The sequence below is a fragment of the Bos indicus x Bos taurus genome, chromosome 5, assembly GCF_003369695.1.
Source record: "Bos indicus x Bos taurus breed Angus x Brahman F1 hybrid chromosome 5, Bos_hybrid_MaternalHap_v2.0, whole genome shotgun sequence".
NCBI classification, from domain to species: Eukaryota; Metazoa; Chordata; class Mammalia; order Artiodactyla; family Bovidae; genus Bos; species Bos indicus x Bos taurus.
The window spans coordinates 31,327,221-31,344,960 of record NC_040080.1 but is presented as its reverse complement, the minus strand read 5'-3'; the positions used below and the strand labels follow the sequence as shown (position 1 = coordinate 31,344,960).

Below are 17,740 nucleotides of genomic sequence, written 5' to 3'. Positions count from 1 at the left end.
TAAGTTTGAAGAGAATTCGCTTAGAAGAAGCAGCATAAGGATGAAACAGTATGGTAGCTCATGTGTGGAGCAATGTTAAGGCCGATATTATCAACTGGCCAAGCTTCAGGTGGGAATTACTAGATTATAAGTCTGGAGAAACGGGCAGGAGTGAGAAATAAGCTACTGGAGAGCTTTGTATGCTCACTACAAAACTTATCTTTTATCCTCTAGGTAACAGAGAATCACTAAGAGATTGGCCGGGGTTGTTAATATTTCTGTGTCAAGGACCTCTTTGGCAATCTGATGCCAAATGTTCTCAGAATAACATTTTAATTGCATAAATTAAAAATTATAAGAGTACAAAGGAAGCCAATTATATTGAAATAAAATATATTATCAAAATATTATCAAAATTATCAAAATTTTAAATTATCCTTTGTACTTTTTACCAGCACATTAGATAACAATATCTACTCTAGTTTTGAAGTAATCACTGGTGTCAATAATATTTTGAGGCATCTGTATCAACTGTAATGTCATATGCAAGTACCTGTAACTTCTGTTGGTGATAATTGGTGACAAAATTGTACATGCTGCCAATACTACTGTAGTTTGTGTCTACTTTCATTGTCAAAGGAAATACTAATATTTAGTTAAGTTAGTGAAAATAAAGATGTAATTTTATTTTTCTCACTCAAGTTCATGGAACACCTGATTTCTATTCATGGACTATTTCAGGGTTTATAGATTGCAGGTCAAGAACTTCTGTTGAAACACATTGTGAAACAGAGCCCTCCTTCATGGCAGGAGTTGTGTTTTAATCACTTATTACTTCATGCACCTCTAGCACCAATTCTGGTATTTGATTTATTTATTATACAATGAATGCTAGATAGTTAATGATTGGGTGAGGCTGTTAATTCAGGCTTTGTTCATAATTATTGAAATATTCATTTCTCACGTCAATTTTTTTCTAGGAAATCTTTTGTTGATTATATTCGTGAGCTATTTTGGAACAAAACTGCATAGACCAATAATGATTGGTGTTGGATGTGTGGTTATGGGCCTAGGGTGTTTCTTACAATCGCTACCTCACTTCCTCATGGGCCGGTAAGTATTGCAGGTTCCGATAATTTTTTAGGTGCAATTTTCAGCTGCAGGAAATAAGCTTGGATTTCCTTTCTAGGAATAATGCTTCCTAAAGGCACAGAGAACTGTCATAAGAACTGCAAAAAGAACTGTAGGTGCAGATTCTGTCCTTCCTGCCTCTTCTATGCTCTTGGCTGTCTGATTTCCATTTAACATGTCAATTTATGAAACAGAGATTTGGGACAGTGCTTTTGTGGATTTGAGTCTGATGAAGATTCTTTTTTTAGTTTTAATTTTTTTAAATTATCAAACTATGATAACACATTTATAGGAGACTTGGAAAATACAGAATGAGGTTACAATATATTACAATTATTTTTTAAGTAGATAAATTGAGATTTTTGTTGGAGTTTCAGTATCAAACTCTCAAAAATTAATAGAATGAATATACAGAAAAGTAGAAGGATATAGTAGACCTGAAAAGCCCTGTGAACCAATTCAACATAAATAAATTTATACAGTTTTCACACAATAGTAGGATACAAATTTTATTCAAATTTCCATAGACTGTAAACTGGGAGACACTGGAACATAGCCAGGGACATAAAACAAGGTGCAAAAATTTCATGGCCTAAAATCATACAGAGTCTGTTCTCTTATTGTGAAATTACGTTAGAAATTGATGAAATTTCTTAGGACCTGGAAAAATTTGGGATTACTCCTTTCTAGGGACAATTTTTTTCCCAGTTATTTCTGTTTAATTATAAGGTATTCTGTACAATTATAGTTTTTGTTTAATTGTAGGTCACCAAGAGATAGACTAGTCTTCAGGTTGATTTTTATTTTAACTTTTACCAAATTAATGAGTACAAAGTTGCAAAAAGTAAAATTATTTTGAAAAAGTGTTGTCCTCTACCCTTTCAACATTGCTCATGTTATTGCTCCTCAGAAGTGGCCACTCCCAACTCGTTTTGGTCTTCTGCTCTTTGCTTCCATATTTCTAAGTAAATGTTTATCCTTTTAGTTTTTGATACTTTAGTGTTATATAGTAAACATATTGCCTTCCTACTGTAAAGTCATAGTTACTATTCCATGTGTGACTATGTAAATCTTTTTATATTTCAGCTGAACCATGCTATTTTTCCTTTTTTATATCACTTTTAATTTTTCCTAGATTAAATCATTGCCTCGTTTTATGTATATTAAAAATATTCATTGGTTTACTTTTGGCTGCCTCAGGTCTGAGTTGCAGTGTGTGGGTTCAGTAGTTGTGGCCCACAGGCTTAGTGGCCTTGCTGCATGTGGGATCTTCCCTGACCAGGGACTGAATCTGTATCCCCTGCATTAGAAGGTGGACTCTTCACCACTGGACCAACAGGGAAATCCCCCTCATTTTATATTTGATTCACTTTCATTTCCCACTAATCATCACCAAATTCTCTATCAGTAGGGCAATGTCTTCTGAATATACTCGTACACATCAGACGGTTTCATTTTTGTCTTTGAGCTGCTTCCCCTGTCACCACTGATTCCATCTGCAGTCTGAACTAGGAACTCTCCCTGCCTGCTGCATGGCTGCTTCCTTGAAATTTTCACTCACTGTTCTCCATGGGAACTTATTTTGCTTCTTTCTTCTATTCAGTTACTTACTTCCTGGGTATCGTATCTTCCACTTTCCTTTTCATTCTTACTCTTTTTTGTGGAAAACATTATCTAATAGGTTTCTGAGAAAGTGTGTAAGGGATGTAACAATTTTAAGACCTTGGACACCTGAAAATATTCCTATTCTCCTTCCATACCTGGTTGACCGTTTACCTGGTATAAAATCCTGGTTTGAGGTTTTCACTCTAGGGATGTTGAAAACATCATTTTCAATGTTTTTCTCGAGAATCCTGCAGCATTTTAAACCCTGTGTCCCGTTTCTTCTCTCTGGAGCTACTGGGATTTTCCTTTAAACTCCAAAGTTTGAATTCATGATAATTACCTTGGTATAAGTGTTTTTCCTTTATTGTTCTAGATGTCTTCAATCTGGACATTTATAAAAATTATTTGTATTGTTTCTTGGATAATATCCCTCCCCCCATTTTCATTTCCCTACAGCATGTATGTGTGCTTGGTCATGTCTGACTCTGCGACCCCACGGTCTGCTGCCCACCAGGCTCCTCTGTCCATGGGATTTTCCAGGCAAAAACACAAGAGTGGATCCCTATTTCCTTCTCCAGGGGATCTTCCTGACCCAGGGGTCCAACCCGGGTCTCCTGCACTGCAGGCAGATTCTTTACCAACTGAGGAATGGCAACCAACTCCAGTATTCTTGCTATATGACTGAGCACACATGCTCTGTCTGGAACTTTCACTCCTCCACTTCTCTTTATAAAACTTCCATTCATTCCTGAATATTGTTACACTCTGAGTTAACCTATAGTTTTCTCATCTTTTTGCTCCAATTTTCTATCTCTTTGTCTTCTTGTTACTTTCAGGGGAGATTTCTTTATCTTCCAAACCTTTGAATGCATTTCTAAATTTTGCTGCTGCTAAGTCGCTTCAGTTGTGTCTGATTCTGTGCTACCCCAAAGACGGCATCCCACCAGGCTCTGCCATCCCTGGGCTTCTCCAGTCAAGAACACTGCTATCATATTTTAAATTTCAAGGTATTGTTGGTTGTTCTTTGAAGGTATCTTTTTAAGAAACATCTTGCTCTTATTTTAAGAACGCAGTGTTTTTTTTTCCATCTACATTTTCTTCATTTGTCTTCTTGTCTCTGTCTCCTTCAAGTGTACAGTTTTTTATTTCTCTCTGTTCTTATGTTATAGGTCTTCATACATCTGGTGGTCCTTGGTTAGCTATTCATACTTAAGAAACAGGGATAACAACAACAAACTAACAGGAAGTTCTGTGTCCATTTGTACGACCTGGTCGTGTTCTTCACAGCACAGGGACTAGATGGTTCAGAGCTGGCTCAGAACTGCCCATAACCTGTCAGTTAATGTAGGCAGGGGTTCTCCAATCTGCTCTCTAGACATGGTGCAACTTGGCTACCAGCCAGGTGGGAGTGGGAGTCTCACTCTTCAGTACATAGATTCTTCTTTTACTTAATATCCCTAGTTTTTAGTGTGGCCTCTTATATGACTTAGGGACTAAATGACAACAACAAGCTATCCTCAAAGTGCCTGTTCTGACTGTCGGCAGTCAAAAGCCATTTTTGTTGGGCTGGTGGACAATGCCTATAAAGGTTTAACTAATCTTTATACACATTTGAAATCAGTCCTCTGATTTTTGGGATCATATCCACTCCCACCTTTATCTAGTATCCTCTCTGAAATTTCCAAGGATGTGTGGCTCATGTTTGGTTGCTCCCCTGCAGGCACTTCCTCAGGCCTGTGTTTCTTATATTTTCTAGTTCAGTGGCCACCCACTTATTGATTTTCCCATTTTCCAAATCTTCTCTTCTTGTCAAAATTTCAAATTCCCTTTCTTCTTGTCAATCTTCCATTCTCTTTACCTTTGTGACATTATATTTCCTTTACCATTTTATAACCCATCAGCTGTCATTTTGCTGAAGTTTTTGGGATGAACGGACTTAGAATGAATTATTTTGATGAGTTTTGTGGATCAGACAAATGAAAATGATATGACATCTCCTCAGGTATTTCTGAAGGGATCAGGAGTTTTCAGGCAAAAAGTTTTTACTATCCTTTTATTTTCTATCCTATCCAAGACAACATCAAGTAATATTCAGCTATTATTTATATTTCTTTCTACCCTCTGCTAAAGGTGCTAGTCTTTTGTCTGAAGCTGGCATGTGTCATGGGATCATGGGTGAGGAGACAGAAGCGTTTGTCCACAGTTCACAGCCGAGCTCTGTGGCCATGACTGGACAATTGTTCTAAGGGGAAGGTATATTGACCCTTTTTATTATGTTCAATAGCAGAGAAACTAGAATTATCAGTGACTTCCTAGTATAACATTCTTTAGCTCATATGGAACTCAGAAGGGTAAGTTTATTTATTTATTTATTTTGGCTTTCTCTTATCTAGTAGAAATATAGAAACTAGTCCAGCATAATTTCTAACAAAGAGAGATTTAGCTGGAGATATTTTCTTCCATTATCGCAGCTTATAATTCACTTTCAGAGAAAGGGCATGGGGATCTTGACGTATACACACTATGATATTTAAAATAGATAACTATAAGAACTTGCTGTATAGCAAGGGAAATCTACTCAATGCTCCATAAGGACTGAAAAGGGAAAAGAATCTAGAAAAGAGTGGATATATGTATCAGTCTCAGTTCAGTCGCTCAGTCATGTCTGACTCTCTGCAATCCCATGAACTGCAGCATGCCACGCCTCCTTGTCCATCACCAACTCCCAGAGTCCATCCAAACACATGTCCATTGAGTTGGTGATGCCATCCAACCATCTCATCCTCTGTCGTCCCCTTCTCCTCCTGCCCTCAATCTTTCCCAGCATCAGAGTCTCTTCAAATGAGTCAGCTCTTTGCATCAGGTGGCCAAAGTATTGGAGTTTCAGCTTCAACATCAGTCCTTCTAATGAACACCCAGGACTGATCTTTAGGATGGACTGGTTGGATCTCTTTGCAGTCCAAGAGACTCTCAGGTGTCTTCTCCAACACCAGAGTTCAAAAGCATCAATTCTTCGGCGCTCAGCTTTCTGTATAGTCCAACTCTCACATCCATAGATGACCACTGGAAAAACCATAGTCTTGAGGAGATGGACCTTTGTTGACAAAGTAATGTCTCTGCTTTTTAATATGCTGTGTAGGTTGGTCATACCTTTCCTTCTAAGGAGTAAACGTCTTCTAATTTCATGGCTGCAATCACCATCTGCAGTGATTTTGGAGCCCAGAAAAATAAAGTTAGCCACTGTTTCCACTGTTTCTCCATCTATTTGCCATGAAGTGATGGGACCAGATGCCATGATCTTTGTTTTCTGAATGTTGAACTTTAAGCCAACTTTTTCACTCTCCTCTTTCACTTTCTTCAAGAGGCTTTTTAGTTCCTCTTCACTTTATGCCATAAGGGTGGTGTCGTCTGCATATCTGAGGTTATTGATATTTCTCCCAGCAATGTTGATTCCAGCTTGTGCTTCCTCCAGCCCAGCATTTCACATGATGTACTCTGCATATAAGTTAAATTAACAGCATGACGATATACAGCCTTGACGTACTCCTTTCTCTATTTGGAACCAGTCTGTTGTACCATGTCCAGTTCTAACTGTTGCTTCCTGACCTGCATACAGGTTTCTCAAGAGGCAGGTTAGGGAGTCTGGTATTCCCATCTCTTTCAGAATTTTCCACAGTTTATTGTGATCCACACAGTCAAAGGCTTTGGCATAGTCAATAAAGCAGAAATAGATGTTTTTCTGGAACTCTCTTGCTTTTTCCATGATCCAGCGGATGTTGGCAATTCAATCTCTGGTTCCTCTGCCTTTTCTAAAACCAGCTTGAACATCAGGAAGTTCACGGTTCACATATTGCTGAAGCCTGCCTTGGAGAATTTTGAGCATTACTTTACTAGCATGTGAGATGAGTGCAATTGTGTGGTAGTTTGAGCATTCTTTGGCATTGCCTTTCTTTGGGATTGGAATGAAAACTGACCTTTTCCAGTCATGTGACCACTGCTGAGTTTTCCAAATTTGCTGGCATATTGAGTGCAGCACTTTCACAGCATCATCTTTAAGAATTTGATAGCTCGACTGGAATTCCATCACCTCCATTAGCTTTGTTCATAGTGACGCTTCCTAAGTCCCACTTGACTTCATATTCCAGAATGTCTGGCTTTAGGTGAGTGATCACACCATCATGATTATCTCCGTCGTGAAGATCTTTTTGTATAGTTCTTCTGTGTTTTCTTGCCACAGAAGTTTTCTTTTCTTCTTAATATCTTCTGCTTCTGTTAGGTCCATACCATTTCTGTCCTTTATTGAGCCCATCTTTGCATGAAATGTTCCCTTGGTATCTCTAATTTTCTTGAAGAGATCTCTAGTCTTTCCCATTGTGTTGTTTCCTCTATTTCTTTGCGTTGATCACTGAGGAAAACTTTCTTATCTCTCCTTGCTATTCTTTGGAACTCTGCATTCAGATGCTTATATCTTTCCTTTTCTCCTTTGCTTTTTACTTCCCTTCTTTTCACAGCTATTTGTAAGGCCTCCACAGACAGTCATTATGCTTTTTTGCATTTCTTTTTCCTGGGGATGGTCTTGATCCCTGTCTCCGGTACAATATCACGAACCTCCGTCCATCAGGCACTCTGTCTGTCAGATCTAGGCCCTTAAATCTATTTCTCATTTCCACTGAATAATCATAAGGGATTTGATTTAGGTCATACCTGAATGGTCTAGTGGTTTTCTCCACTTTCTTCAATTTAAGTCTGAATTTGGCAATAAAGAGTTCATGATCTGAACCATAGTTGGCTCCTGGTCTTACTTTTGCTGGTGGTATAGAGCTTCTCCATGTTTGGCTACAAAGAATATAATCAATCTGATTTTAGTGTCGACCATCTAGTGATGTCCATGTGTAGAGTCTTCTCTTGTATTGTTGGAAGAGGGTGTTTGCTATGACCAGTGCGTTCTCTTGGCAGAACTCTCTCAGCCTTTGCCCTGCTTCATTTTATACTCCAAGGCCAAATTTCCTGTTACTCCAGGTGTTTCTTGACTTCCTACTTTTGTATTCCAGTCCCCTATAATGAAAAGGATATCTTTTTTGGGTGTTAGTTCTAGAAGGTCTTGTAGGTCTTCATAGAACTGTTCAACTTCAGCTTCTTCAGTGTTACTGGTCGGGGCATAGACTTGGATTACTGTGATATTGAATGGTTTGCCTTGGAAACGAACAGAGATCATTCTGTCATTTTTGAGATTGCATCCAAGTACTGCATTTCGGACTCTTTTGTTGACCATGATGGCCACTCCATTTCTTCTAAGGGATTCTTGCACACAGTAGCAGATGTATGTATATGTACAACTGATTCACTTTGCTGTACAACAGAAACTAACGTAACATTATGAATCAACTATACTCCAACAAAAATTAATTAAAAAATAATTTAATTTTTGGAAAGGGCCTAATGTTCTTGTGATAATTTGCCTATGGTATATAAGATATACATTCATAATTATTAACCATTTTGTTCTTATGAGAAGAGAAAACATCATTACACTGCACTGTCACAGTGTTTGAATATTCAAAGGTCTCTCATTATGATGGGCAAATGTTTTGTTTTTCTTGGAGATTGGTGAATGCATGAAAAGATTATTGTCTGAATTCTCATAAAGTGGGAATATGTATCTTATGAGCCAACCTTAGAGAAAATAAAGTGGGAGACTTGTTTCATTATGTTGTTCCTCTCACCCCACAATCCTTTATTTTCCTAATTATACTTTGTAGAGTCTATTATTTTTCTTAGTTTTTGTTCCTTATCCCACAGTAATATTTCCAGGAAATGACCACCTAAAAATCACAAAAGGTTGATGTTAGGTAATCTAAAGTGTAGATATGCAGATAATCAAAAGCTAACTGTGAGTGAATCGCACATTTACATGAGTGGCAAGTTCTTTTTGACATCAATCCAGGATGATTGGGTGGCAAAGATAAAAGGATATCTCATTTCCTGGGTTTGGATGTTGTATCTTAAATGAAGCATGAACATCTTCACAATGCTCACGTTGTCCTCATCGACTCCATAACACAAGCGTGTTTTTGTGTTCATACAGATATGAATATGAATCTACAGTTTCAGTTTCCGGCAATTTGTCCTCAAACAGTTTCTTGTGTATGGAAAATGGAACCCAGATTTTCAAACCAACGAAAGACCCATCAGGTTATAAATTTCATTACTTTAGTTAATTTGTAACTGAACACTTTCTATGGAGGGGCTTTGAATGAGTTATTGGGTTTGGTTAAGTAAGGTAAATGAACAAAAAGATATTCCACCCCCCACCCCGCCTCCAGGATTTTTGAGAGGATCACAGAGAATAGGAATGGAAAACAGAGAATGTTAGTCCTCTTATATTTGCATATACTTACTAAGACTGCCTTGTCTAGTCTTTAAAATGGTTATTTAAAAAAAGTCAGGGACTTCTCTGGTAATCTAGTGGCTAAGACTGCATTCCCAATGCAGGGGGCCTGATGAGGGAGCTAGATCCAATATGCCACAACTAAGAGTTCACATGCCGCAACTAAAAAGATCCCACCTGCCCTAGCTAAGAACTGTTGCAGCCAAATAAATAAACAGATATAAAAAAAAAATAAGTCAAATACATCCTCCCAAGGCCACTGTAGAGTTAATTCCATTGTGGAAAGCATTTTAGAAGGATGGGTTTTACTGACAATTTGGTCTATACAATTATCTAAATAGGAAACAGAGGTAGAAAGAAAATTCTTAAGAGTTGTGTTGTATTATTGGCCACCTGATGCAAAGAACTGACTCACTGGAAAGGACCCTGATGCTGGGAAAGATTGAAGGAAGAAGGAGAAGAGGATGATAGAGGATGAGATGGTTGGATGGCATCACTGACTCAATGGACATGAGTTTGAGCAAACTCCAGGAGATAGTGAAGGGAAAGGAAAGCCTTGTGTGCTGCAGTCTATGGGGTCACAAAGAGTCAGACATGACTGAGTGACTGAATAGCAAACAACTGATATTCTATAGCAAAGAGGTGACCCTACTGACTTGCCTCAGACCAGAACTTCTTTTCCTGTGATGGGGACATTTTCATGCTGGATTCATATTAGTGAAAGTTATGGTGGTCCCCTAGGTTGGAAATGTCACTACCAGCATGGAATAAGAGGGAAGCAAAATAGTTTATTTTTCTTTAAATTTTCATTGATGTATAGTTGATTTAAAATGTTGTGTTCGTTTCAGGTGTACAGCAGAGTGAATGTTATACATATATCCATTCTTTTTTAGATTCTTTTCTCATATAGGCCATTATTAAGTATTGAGTAGAGTTTCCTGTGCTATTGTGTAGTGGGTCCTTATTCTAAATAGTTCAAAGGAGTTTAAGAATAGCTGTCTGAGAAACTCTGAGCTAAAGGAACCCCCTGGGGAAACAAAGGGAAACAGTGACATCAGTAGTAGCCTGTGTTCTCCTTGAGCTGGTTTTTACCAAAGAATGATTCAGGTCCTATTTCCTATTTCCTATTTTTCTTAATGTGCTTTGTAGTAGATAAATATGGTTGCCTTCCCAATATGGTGTGCCTCCAGGAGAGTGTGTCGATTCCTTGATTCCTTGGTATATTCATTTTTGCCTTAGAGAAAACCTAGAATTTGCTTAATATCTATAGACATAAATCTTTATGCTCATCAAAGATAAAATATGAATACCAAGAAATGGTGATTATGATTTTCTGGACTGGACATGACTGACAGATAGCCTCACAAGAAATTTCAAGACCCAGCTGTGTTCAGGACCCTCACTTCTGCAGGTGGCACAGTTTACTACTCGTTGGGAAAATGCAAATCAAAAACCACAATGAGATACCATCTTACACCTGCCAGAATAGCTGTCCTCAAAAAGATGACAAGTAACAAATGTTGGCGATGATATGGAGAAAAGGGAACTCTTGTAGGCCCCCATGGGAATGTAAATTTGTATAGCCACTGTGAAAAACAGTATGGAAGCCCCCAAAAGATTAAAAATAGAGCTAACATATTGCTGTTCAGTTGCTGTGTCATGTTTGACTCTTTGTGACCCCATGGACTACAGCCTGCCAGGCTCTTCTGTCAGTGGGATTTCCCAGGCAAGAATACTGGGGAAAAAAATGGGTAGCCATTTCCTTCAGTTCAGTTCAGTTCAATTGCTCAGTCATGTCCGACTCTTTGCGACCCCATGAATCACAGCATGCCAAGCCTCCCTGTCCATCACCAACTCCTGGAGTTCACTCAAACTCACATACATTGAGTCAGTGATGCCATCCAGCCATCTCATTCTCTGTCATCCCCTTCTCCTCCTGCCCCCAATCCCTCCCAGCATCAGGGTCTTTTCCAATGAGTCAACTCTTCACCAAAGTACTGGAGTTTCAGCTTTAGCATCTGTCCTTCCAGTGAACACCCAGGACTGATCTCCTTTAGGATGGACTGGTTGGACCTCCTTGCAGTCCAAGGGACTCTCAAGAGTCTTCTCCAACACCACAGTTCAAAAGCATCAATTCTTCAGCGCTCAGCTTTATTCACAGTCCAACTCTCACATCCATACATGACCACTGGAAGAACCATACCTTTGACTAGTGGGCCTTTGTTGGCAAAGTAATGTCTCTGCTTTTTAATATTTCCTTAGGATTCAGCAATTCTACTCCTGTATGTATATTATATATATATATATATTTATATTTATATATATAAACAAAAATGTTAATTCATAGAGATACATGCATCTCAATGTTCACAGTTGCATTATTTACAATAGCCAAGATATGGAAGCAAGCTAAGTATCCATCAACAGATGAATGAATAAAGAAGATGTGGTATATACACAATGGAATATGTTAGCCACGAAGAAGAATGAAATTTTGCCATTTACAACAACATGGAGGGTATTAAGCTTGGCGAAATAAGTCAGAAAAAGAGAAACACTGTATGTTTTGATCTATATGTGAAATCTAAAAAATGAAACAAATGAATGAATATATCAAATCCAAAACAGACTCATAAGTACAGAGAACAAACTAGTGATTACCAGTGGGGAGAAGGATAGGAGAGGGGAGAACAGGAGAAGGGAATTAAGAGATACAAACTACTAGGTAAAATAAATTAGACAAAAGGATATATTGTACAACACAGGGAATATAGCCAATATTTTATAATAGCCTTATATAGAGTATAATCTATAAAGATATTGAATTACTATGTTGTACACCTGAAACTGATATAGTATTGTAAGTCACTGTACTTCAATTTTAGAAAAAGTTATTTGGTGGTCAAGTACATAGTGGACTCTATATTACTACCCAGTTAAATATTTTTAGTTTCTAGAAAATAATTATAACTGCAGAGAACTTAAACTCTTGAATCTTATAAATATAGTAACAATTCTAGAAAGAGATATTTGTGTTTTTTCCTCTCCCCAAAGTTAGTATATAAATTGGGTAGCAGTTATAGCAGTTAACTAAGTTTAGTAGTTGCTAGTAAATTAAGTCTCTGGAGGGGAAAAAAAGCTATGATTTTTAGTGTTGGTAAATTTCTGTGGTGTAAATACTCTCACGAAACTACTGCTAAATACTGAATCGGGAAGACATGTGTATACTCATCTCTCCTAACCCAGTAGGAACTGGCTCCAGGATACCACTTATTGTTGGCCATACCTAACTATTAGAAAATGCAAAAAAGATGGCCCGATGAGTCTTTGTTGGCATAGTAAAATTTTTTCACTTTATGCAATATTGCTTTGAATTAAATATTTTTTTTTTATAACTTTTTCTTTTATATTGGATTCAGAGAGATCTCCTGGAGAAGGAAATGGCAACCCGCTCCAGTATTCTTGCCTAGGAAATTCCATGGACAGAGGAGCCTGGTGGGCTACAGTCCATGGGGTCTCAGAGGATGGAACACAACATAGCAACTAAATAGCAACAACGAAAGAGTTGATTAATCGGCTTCCCTGGGGTGGCTCAGTGCTAAAGAATCTGCCTGAAATGCAAGAGACCTGGGTTTGATCCCTGGGTTGGGATGATCCCCTGGAGAAGGAAATGGCAACCCACTCCAGTATTCATGCCTGGAGAATTCCATGGACAGAGAAGCCTGGCTGGCTACAGTCCCTGGGGTCACAAAGAATCAGACATGATGTAGCAATGAAATGACAACAACAAAATAGCTGATTAACAATGTTGAGATACTTTCAGGTGGACAGCAAAGGGACTCAGCCATACATATACATGTGTTCATTTCCCCCAACCTCCCCTCCCATCCAGACTCTGGCATAGTAAATTGTTGACAAGTGCTGAGGTCACATAAGAACTGTGACATGCTTACCAAAAACTCAGAGTTAAATATTGCTAATATTTCACTACTCAAACACTAATGCAATGTTTTTTTTCTTCTAATGCAGAATGTGTGAAAGAAGTTAAATCATTAATGTGGGTGTATGTACTAGTTGGAAATATTATACGTGGAATTGGTGAAACTCCCATCATGCCTTTGGGTATTTCCTACATAGAAGATTTTGCCAAATTTGAAAACTCTCCTTTGTATATTGGTGAGTTGGAGAATCTACCTTAGCTTCTTTTCAGTAATTTCCTTGAGCATGGATATGAGTTATTTATTTAGATACTTAGGCATTTCCAGAATGTTGAACAGAGGGCTTTGGCCCAATTGGCCATCAATTAAAGTTTGTTGAACAGAGCAATTATAGGCTATCTCCAAGTAAGCCACTTCGCTAAAATTGCTTTTTACTATTGAAAATACTGATAATCTAGTTCCCCTGGAGTTCTATTTGCCTTCTCCAGTTTCTTGGCACCAATATATACCCAATCTATGAAGAAATTTAGCAGTGTTTTCTCTAAAATGTCATTTATTCAAAATCTTTCTATTTTCATTACTTCTATTTTTGTTCAGGTCTTTGTTAGCTTTGATATTGGTCATTTGATCTGTAGTATTTAAAATCAATTTCTTATAAAAATTTTTGCAGTATAATTTTTCTCAAATATATTAAATGTCCTCTCTCATGTTGATGAAGCATGCTGACTATTAAATATGAGCCCTCCACTTATTCCTAGCTCTGCCCTCAATTTATCTATTTAGTTTCCTATATAGTTTCTCTTTATCACAATCTCTCTATGATATCACAACCTCTCTACAACATTTTCTATAAATATCTGTCTTCAGACCTTTGGTTATGTTTCCTGAAATTTCCTTTCCTAAAATCTATCAGTACCTCCCACAATAGGCAACTTAACATCCACCTTTGTATGTTGCCTTATAATCTCCTAAAAAGTCTTAATTTATTGTACATAATTTGTTCATATTCCTTAGTTATTCCATCTGTTGTTAATTGTAAAATCATAACTTTGAATACTGGGACATTTTGCTGTTAATGTTGAAATAGCTTTTTAAAACCAGAAAAATCAAAGAGGGTGAGAGAAGGTAGGAACAGAGCTACACATAATGAGGAGTTAAAATATTTAGGAACCATTATTTGAAGCAACTTTGGGAGATTTTTTGATGACATTGATTTTGCAATAATCTTTTTCAGTGTCTTTCTATTCAACGCTTTCAAATCCCTCTACATACTTATATTGAAAGAATACAAAATGCTCACCTGCAATAAATTAACGAATGCCTTATTAAAATATGTATTTCTTTCTTCAACAAATATTAGAGTATATAATACATAGAAAGAACTGATAATCTCTAGATGTATTAAGATGAGTAAGACATTGTCCATATAAAATTTAGTATATAAATAACTACATGTGCTCAGTTGCTAAGTTGTGTCTAACTCTTTGTGACCGTCTGGACTGTAGCCTACTGGTCTCCACTGTCCAAAAGATTTTCCAGGCAAGAATACTGGAGTGGGTTGCCATGCCCTCCTCAAGGGAATCTTCCTGACCCAGGGATTGAACCCTCATCTGCAGTTAGATTCTTTATCACTGAGCCACCTGGGAAACCAAATAACTACATAATTATAAATAAATAAAATTTGATAAATATGTATATAATTAAATTTCAAGAGTTACATTAAACTTAGGGGAAAGTGAAATAAATATGGCCAGGTATAATTTAACTAGCTATATACCAAGAAAAAATTTCCGTGTATGTCTCTAGAGTTTAGGAGAGAATACAAAAGCTAGACATAAAATTTGAGAATCATCTATACAGAGAAAAAAATAAAATCAAGAGGGAGAAATAAGATTGTGATAGGATGACTTATGCTATATAGTGAAAGGTCCCAGGATAATATACTAAGCAACAATTCTTATTTGTAGAATAGAAGGAAGTAAGGGAGGAAGTAGAAGGAAGGAAGTAGAAGGAAGAAAATTTTAAAAAGGGGTAGTCATAAGGGAAAAAGTAGAACAATAGATGAATGTGTAGATTTCTGAGTCTTAAGAAGAAGAGCGTCAAAAGAAAGTTGGCCAGATAAGAAGACGAAGACCATAAAAAGGACACTAGATAAGTGGCTGAGCAACTAACAGATAAGTGGCAAAGAGATCACTGAGAGTTTTTTGAGTAGAAAGTGATAGCATTTGAGTAGAGTCACGGCAGCCCACCAGGCTCCCTCATCCCTGGGATTCTCCAGTGTTCTTGCTTGGAGAATCCCAGGGATGGGGGAGCCTGGTGGGCTGCCGTCTATGGGGTCGCACAGAGTCGGACACGACTGAAGCGACTTAGCAGAAGCAGCAGCAGCAGTAGAGTGAGTGGTGAGGAAGTAGATGCAGAGTGTAATGGCAGGAAAGAAATCAGTGTGAATTTGATATATTGCAGAAATCAGTGGATGAGGGAGATTGAACAGATACACAAGAGAGAGTGTTTGGTTGAACAAGACATTAGAGAAGAAAGAAAGGGTTAGCATCAAGAAGTCAGGTGTGTACAGGGTGGACTAACCCATAGAACTATGGAGAAGGCATAGGAAATAAATGAAGATCTATCCTGAAGTAAAGAGGAAGAAAGTTGAAGAAGCTCATGCCTTGATTTTTAATGGAAGCAGGGAAGGATCACTATACACTCAGAATTATAGACAAGTCATGAGATAGCTGATGATAACAATCCAGACGAGTAAAAAGTCAAGTAAGGATGAAGAGGGGGATGTGGAGGATAAGAAAGGATATGACAGTAAGATGGAAGAGAAGTATCATAAAAGTGAGGATAGAACCAGAAAAAGTTCAAGTATTCTAACTTGAGAGTATTCCCCAAATTGATCTACATATTCAGTGCAATGCCTAGGAAAATTATAGTACCACTTGCTTTTACTTATGGAGAAATGGACAAGCTGATCTTAAAATGCAAATGGAAATGCAAGGGACACTGGGTAGCCAAAACATCCTTAAAAATAAGAACAATGGACTTCCCTGGTGGTCTAGTGGTTGGGAATTCATCTGCCAATACAGGGGACACAGATTTGATCTCTGGTCCAGGAAGATCCCACATGCCTGTGGCAACTAAATCCATGTACCACAGCTACTGAGCCTGTGTGCCCTAGAGCCTCAGCTCTGCAGTGAGAGTAGCCTCCATTCACCACAACTAGAGAAAAGCCCATGTAGTAATGAAGACCCAGCACAGTCAAAAATAAATGAATAAATAAAATTAAAAAAAAAAACAACAGACCCACACTTCTGATTTCAAGATTTACTACAAAATTATAATAATAACATTGTGATTCTGCCGCAAGGGTAGATATATAGATCAATAGAATAGAAGTGCTAGTCTAGAAATAAACCCATACCTCTATGGTTAATTGACTTTAAGATAGATGTTAAGATCATTCAATGAGAAAAGATTATTTTCAGCAAATGGTTAAAGGGCAGCTGGCTATCCAGGTGCCAAAGTATGAACTTGGATTCCTACCTGGTACCATATACAAAAATTTAACTCAAGATGGATAAAAGACCCAAATATAAGAGGTAAACTATGAAACTCTTAGACGGAAACACAGGTGTAAATCTTCATGACTTTGAATTAGACAACAGTTTTTAAATATGAAACCAAAAGCACAAGCAACAAGAGGAAAAAAATAGATACTTAGATTTTATCAAAATTTAGAAGTTTGTACATTTAAGGACATTATTAAGTTGTTGATTTGGGAATGAAATTTTTCTGAAAATATGCCCCAAGAAATTTATCATAACCTGATATTGCTTTCAAATTCATTCAGAAATATAACTGTGGAAAAAATCAAAAGGATTTTGCTCTATAATGTGACTTTTTCAATAGCAAGATCTCAGCTGTAATCAAAATATCCACCCATGATACAGTATTGAAAATTCTATTCCAATATGGGACACAGTAATGGTTTACTCACAAAACACAACAGAATTTGCCATAAAAGGCCATCACTCTAACCAACCTATAATACCACAAGAGAAAATGGTTTTGAATCATAATATGGACAGTCTATTAATCTAATCTTTGTCTTATCAATTTACCAGGTCAATTTGAGATTGTGGAATATGATGCCATAGAATTTAAAGATTCGCATTTCCTTAGATTCATTTCAAAATCATTATTAAGGAATGGAGTCATACAAACATTCTGATCATTTTAAGTTAGTCTTTCATAAGTAAAAAAGGATATTTTCATCTTGGAGAAGGAAGTTTGCATACAATATCCTCATCCTGCTGCAGCTAATCTCTTCTAATCACAAGCCTTTACTTGTAACCTGGCGTGAAAGAGAATTTGGAGGCCTAGAGAAAGTGGCGTCAAATTATGAGATTCCTTTTTCAACATTTAAAGAAACAACCGTGTTACTTATTGTAAACCAAGTTAAGTTTCCAACAGATTGAGTACATAAGGCAAAAATATCTAGGGTAAAAACGATTTGATCCTCAGACTCTTCATGGGATTAGAACTCTTTATGTGGGTGTAGTACTTTACCATAACTTTACGTTTACCTTCATTTTTAGGGTTAATCAAAACAGGAGGTATCATTGGTCCCTTGATTGGTCTTTCATTAGCGTCATTCTGTGCAAATGTTTATGTTGACACTGAATCGGTGAACACAGGT

The 17,740-nt window shown here is 37.3% G+C and overlaps 1 protein-coding gene across 8 annotated transcripts in view; it reads left to right on the top strand.

Annotated features, from left to right (window-relative positions):
* The window catches only part of SLCO1A2 (solute carrier organic anion transporter family member 1A2), a 109,237-nt gene that overhangs the window by 65,012 nt on the left and 26,485 nt on the right, over positions 1-17,740 (top strand). For 7 of the 8 annotated variants that reach the window (XM_027541486.1, XM_027541480.1, XM_027541484.1 and 4 more), the window contains 4 exons: positions 960-1,092; positions 8,801-8,907; positions 13,133-13,279; positions 17,640-17,738. In XM_027541486.1, coding sequence (XP_027397287.1) covers positions 960-1,092; positions 8,801-8,907; positions 13,133-13,279; positions 17,640-17,738 — 486 coding nt within the window. The remainder of the gene's footprint in view (positions 1-959; positions 1,093-8,800; positions 8,908-13,132; positions 13,280-17,639; positions 17,739-17,740) is intronic. The other variant, XM_027541487.1, reaches the window with a different exon arrangement.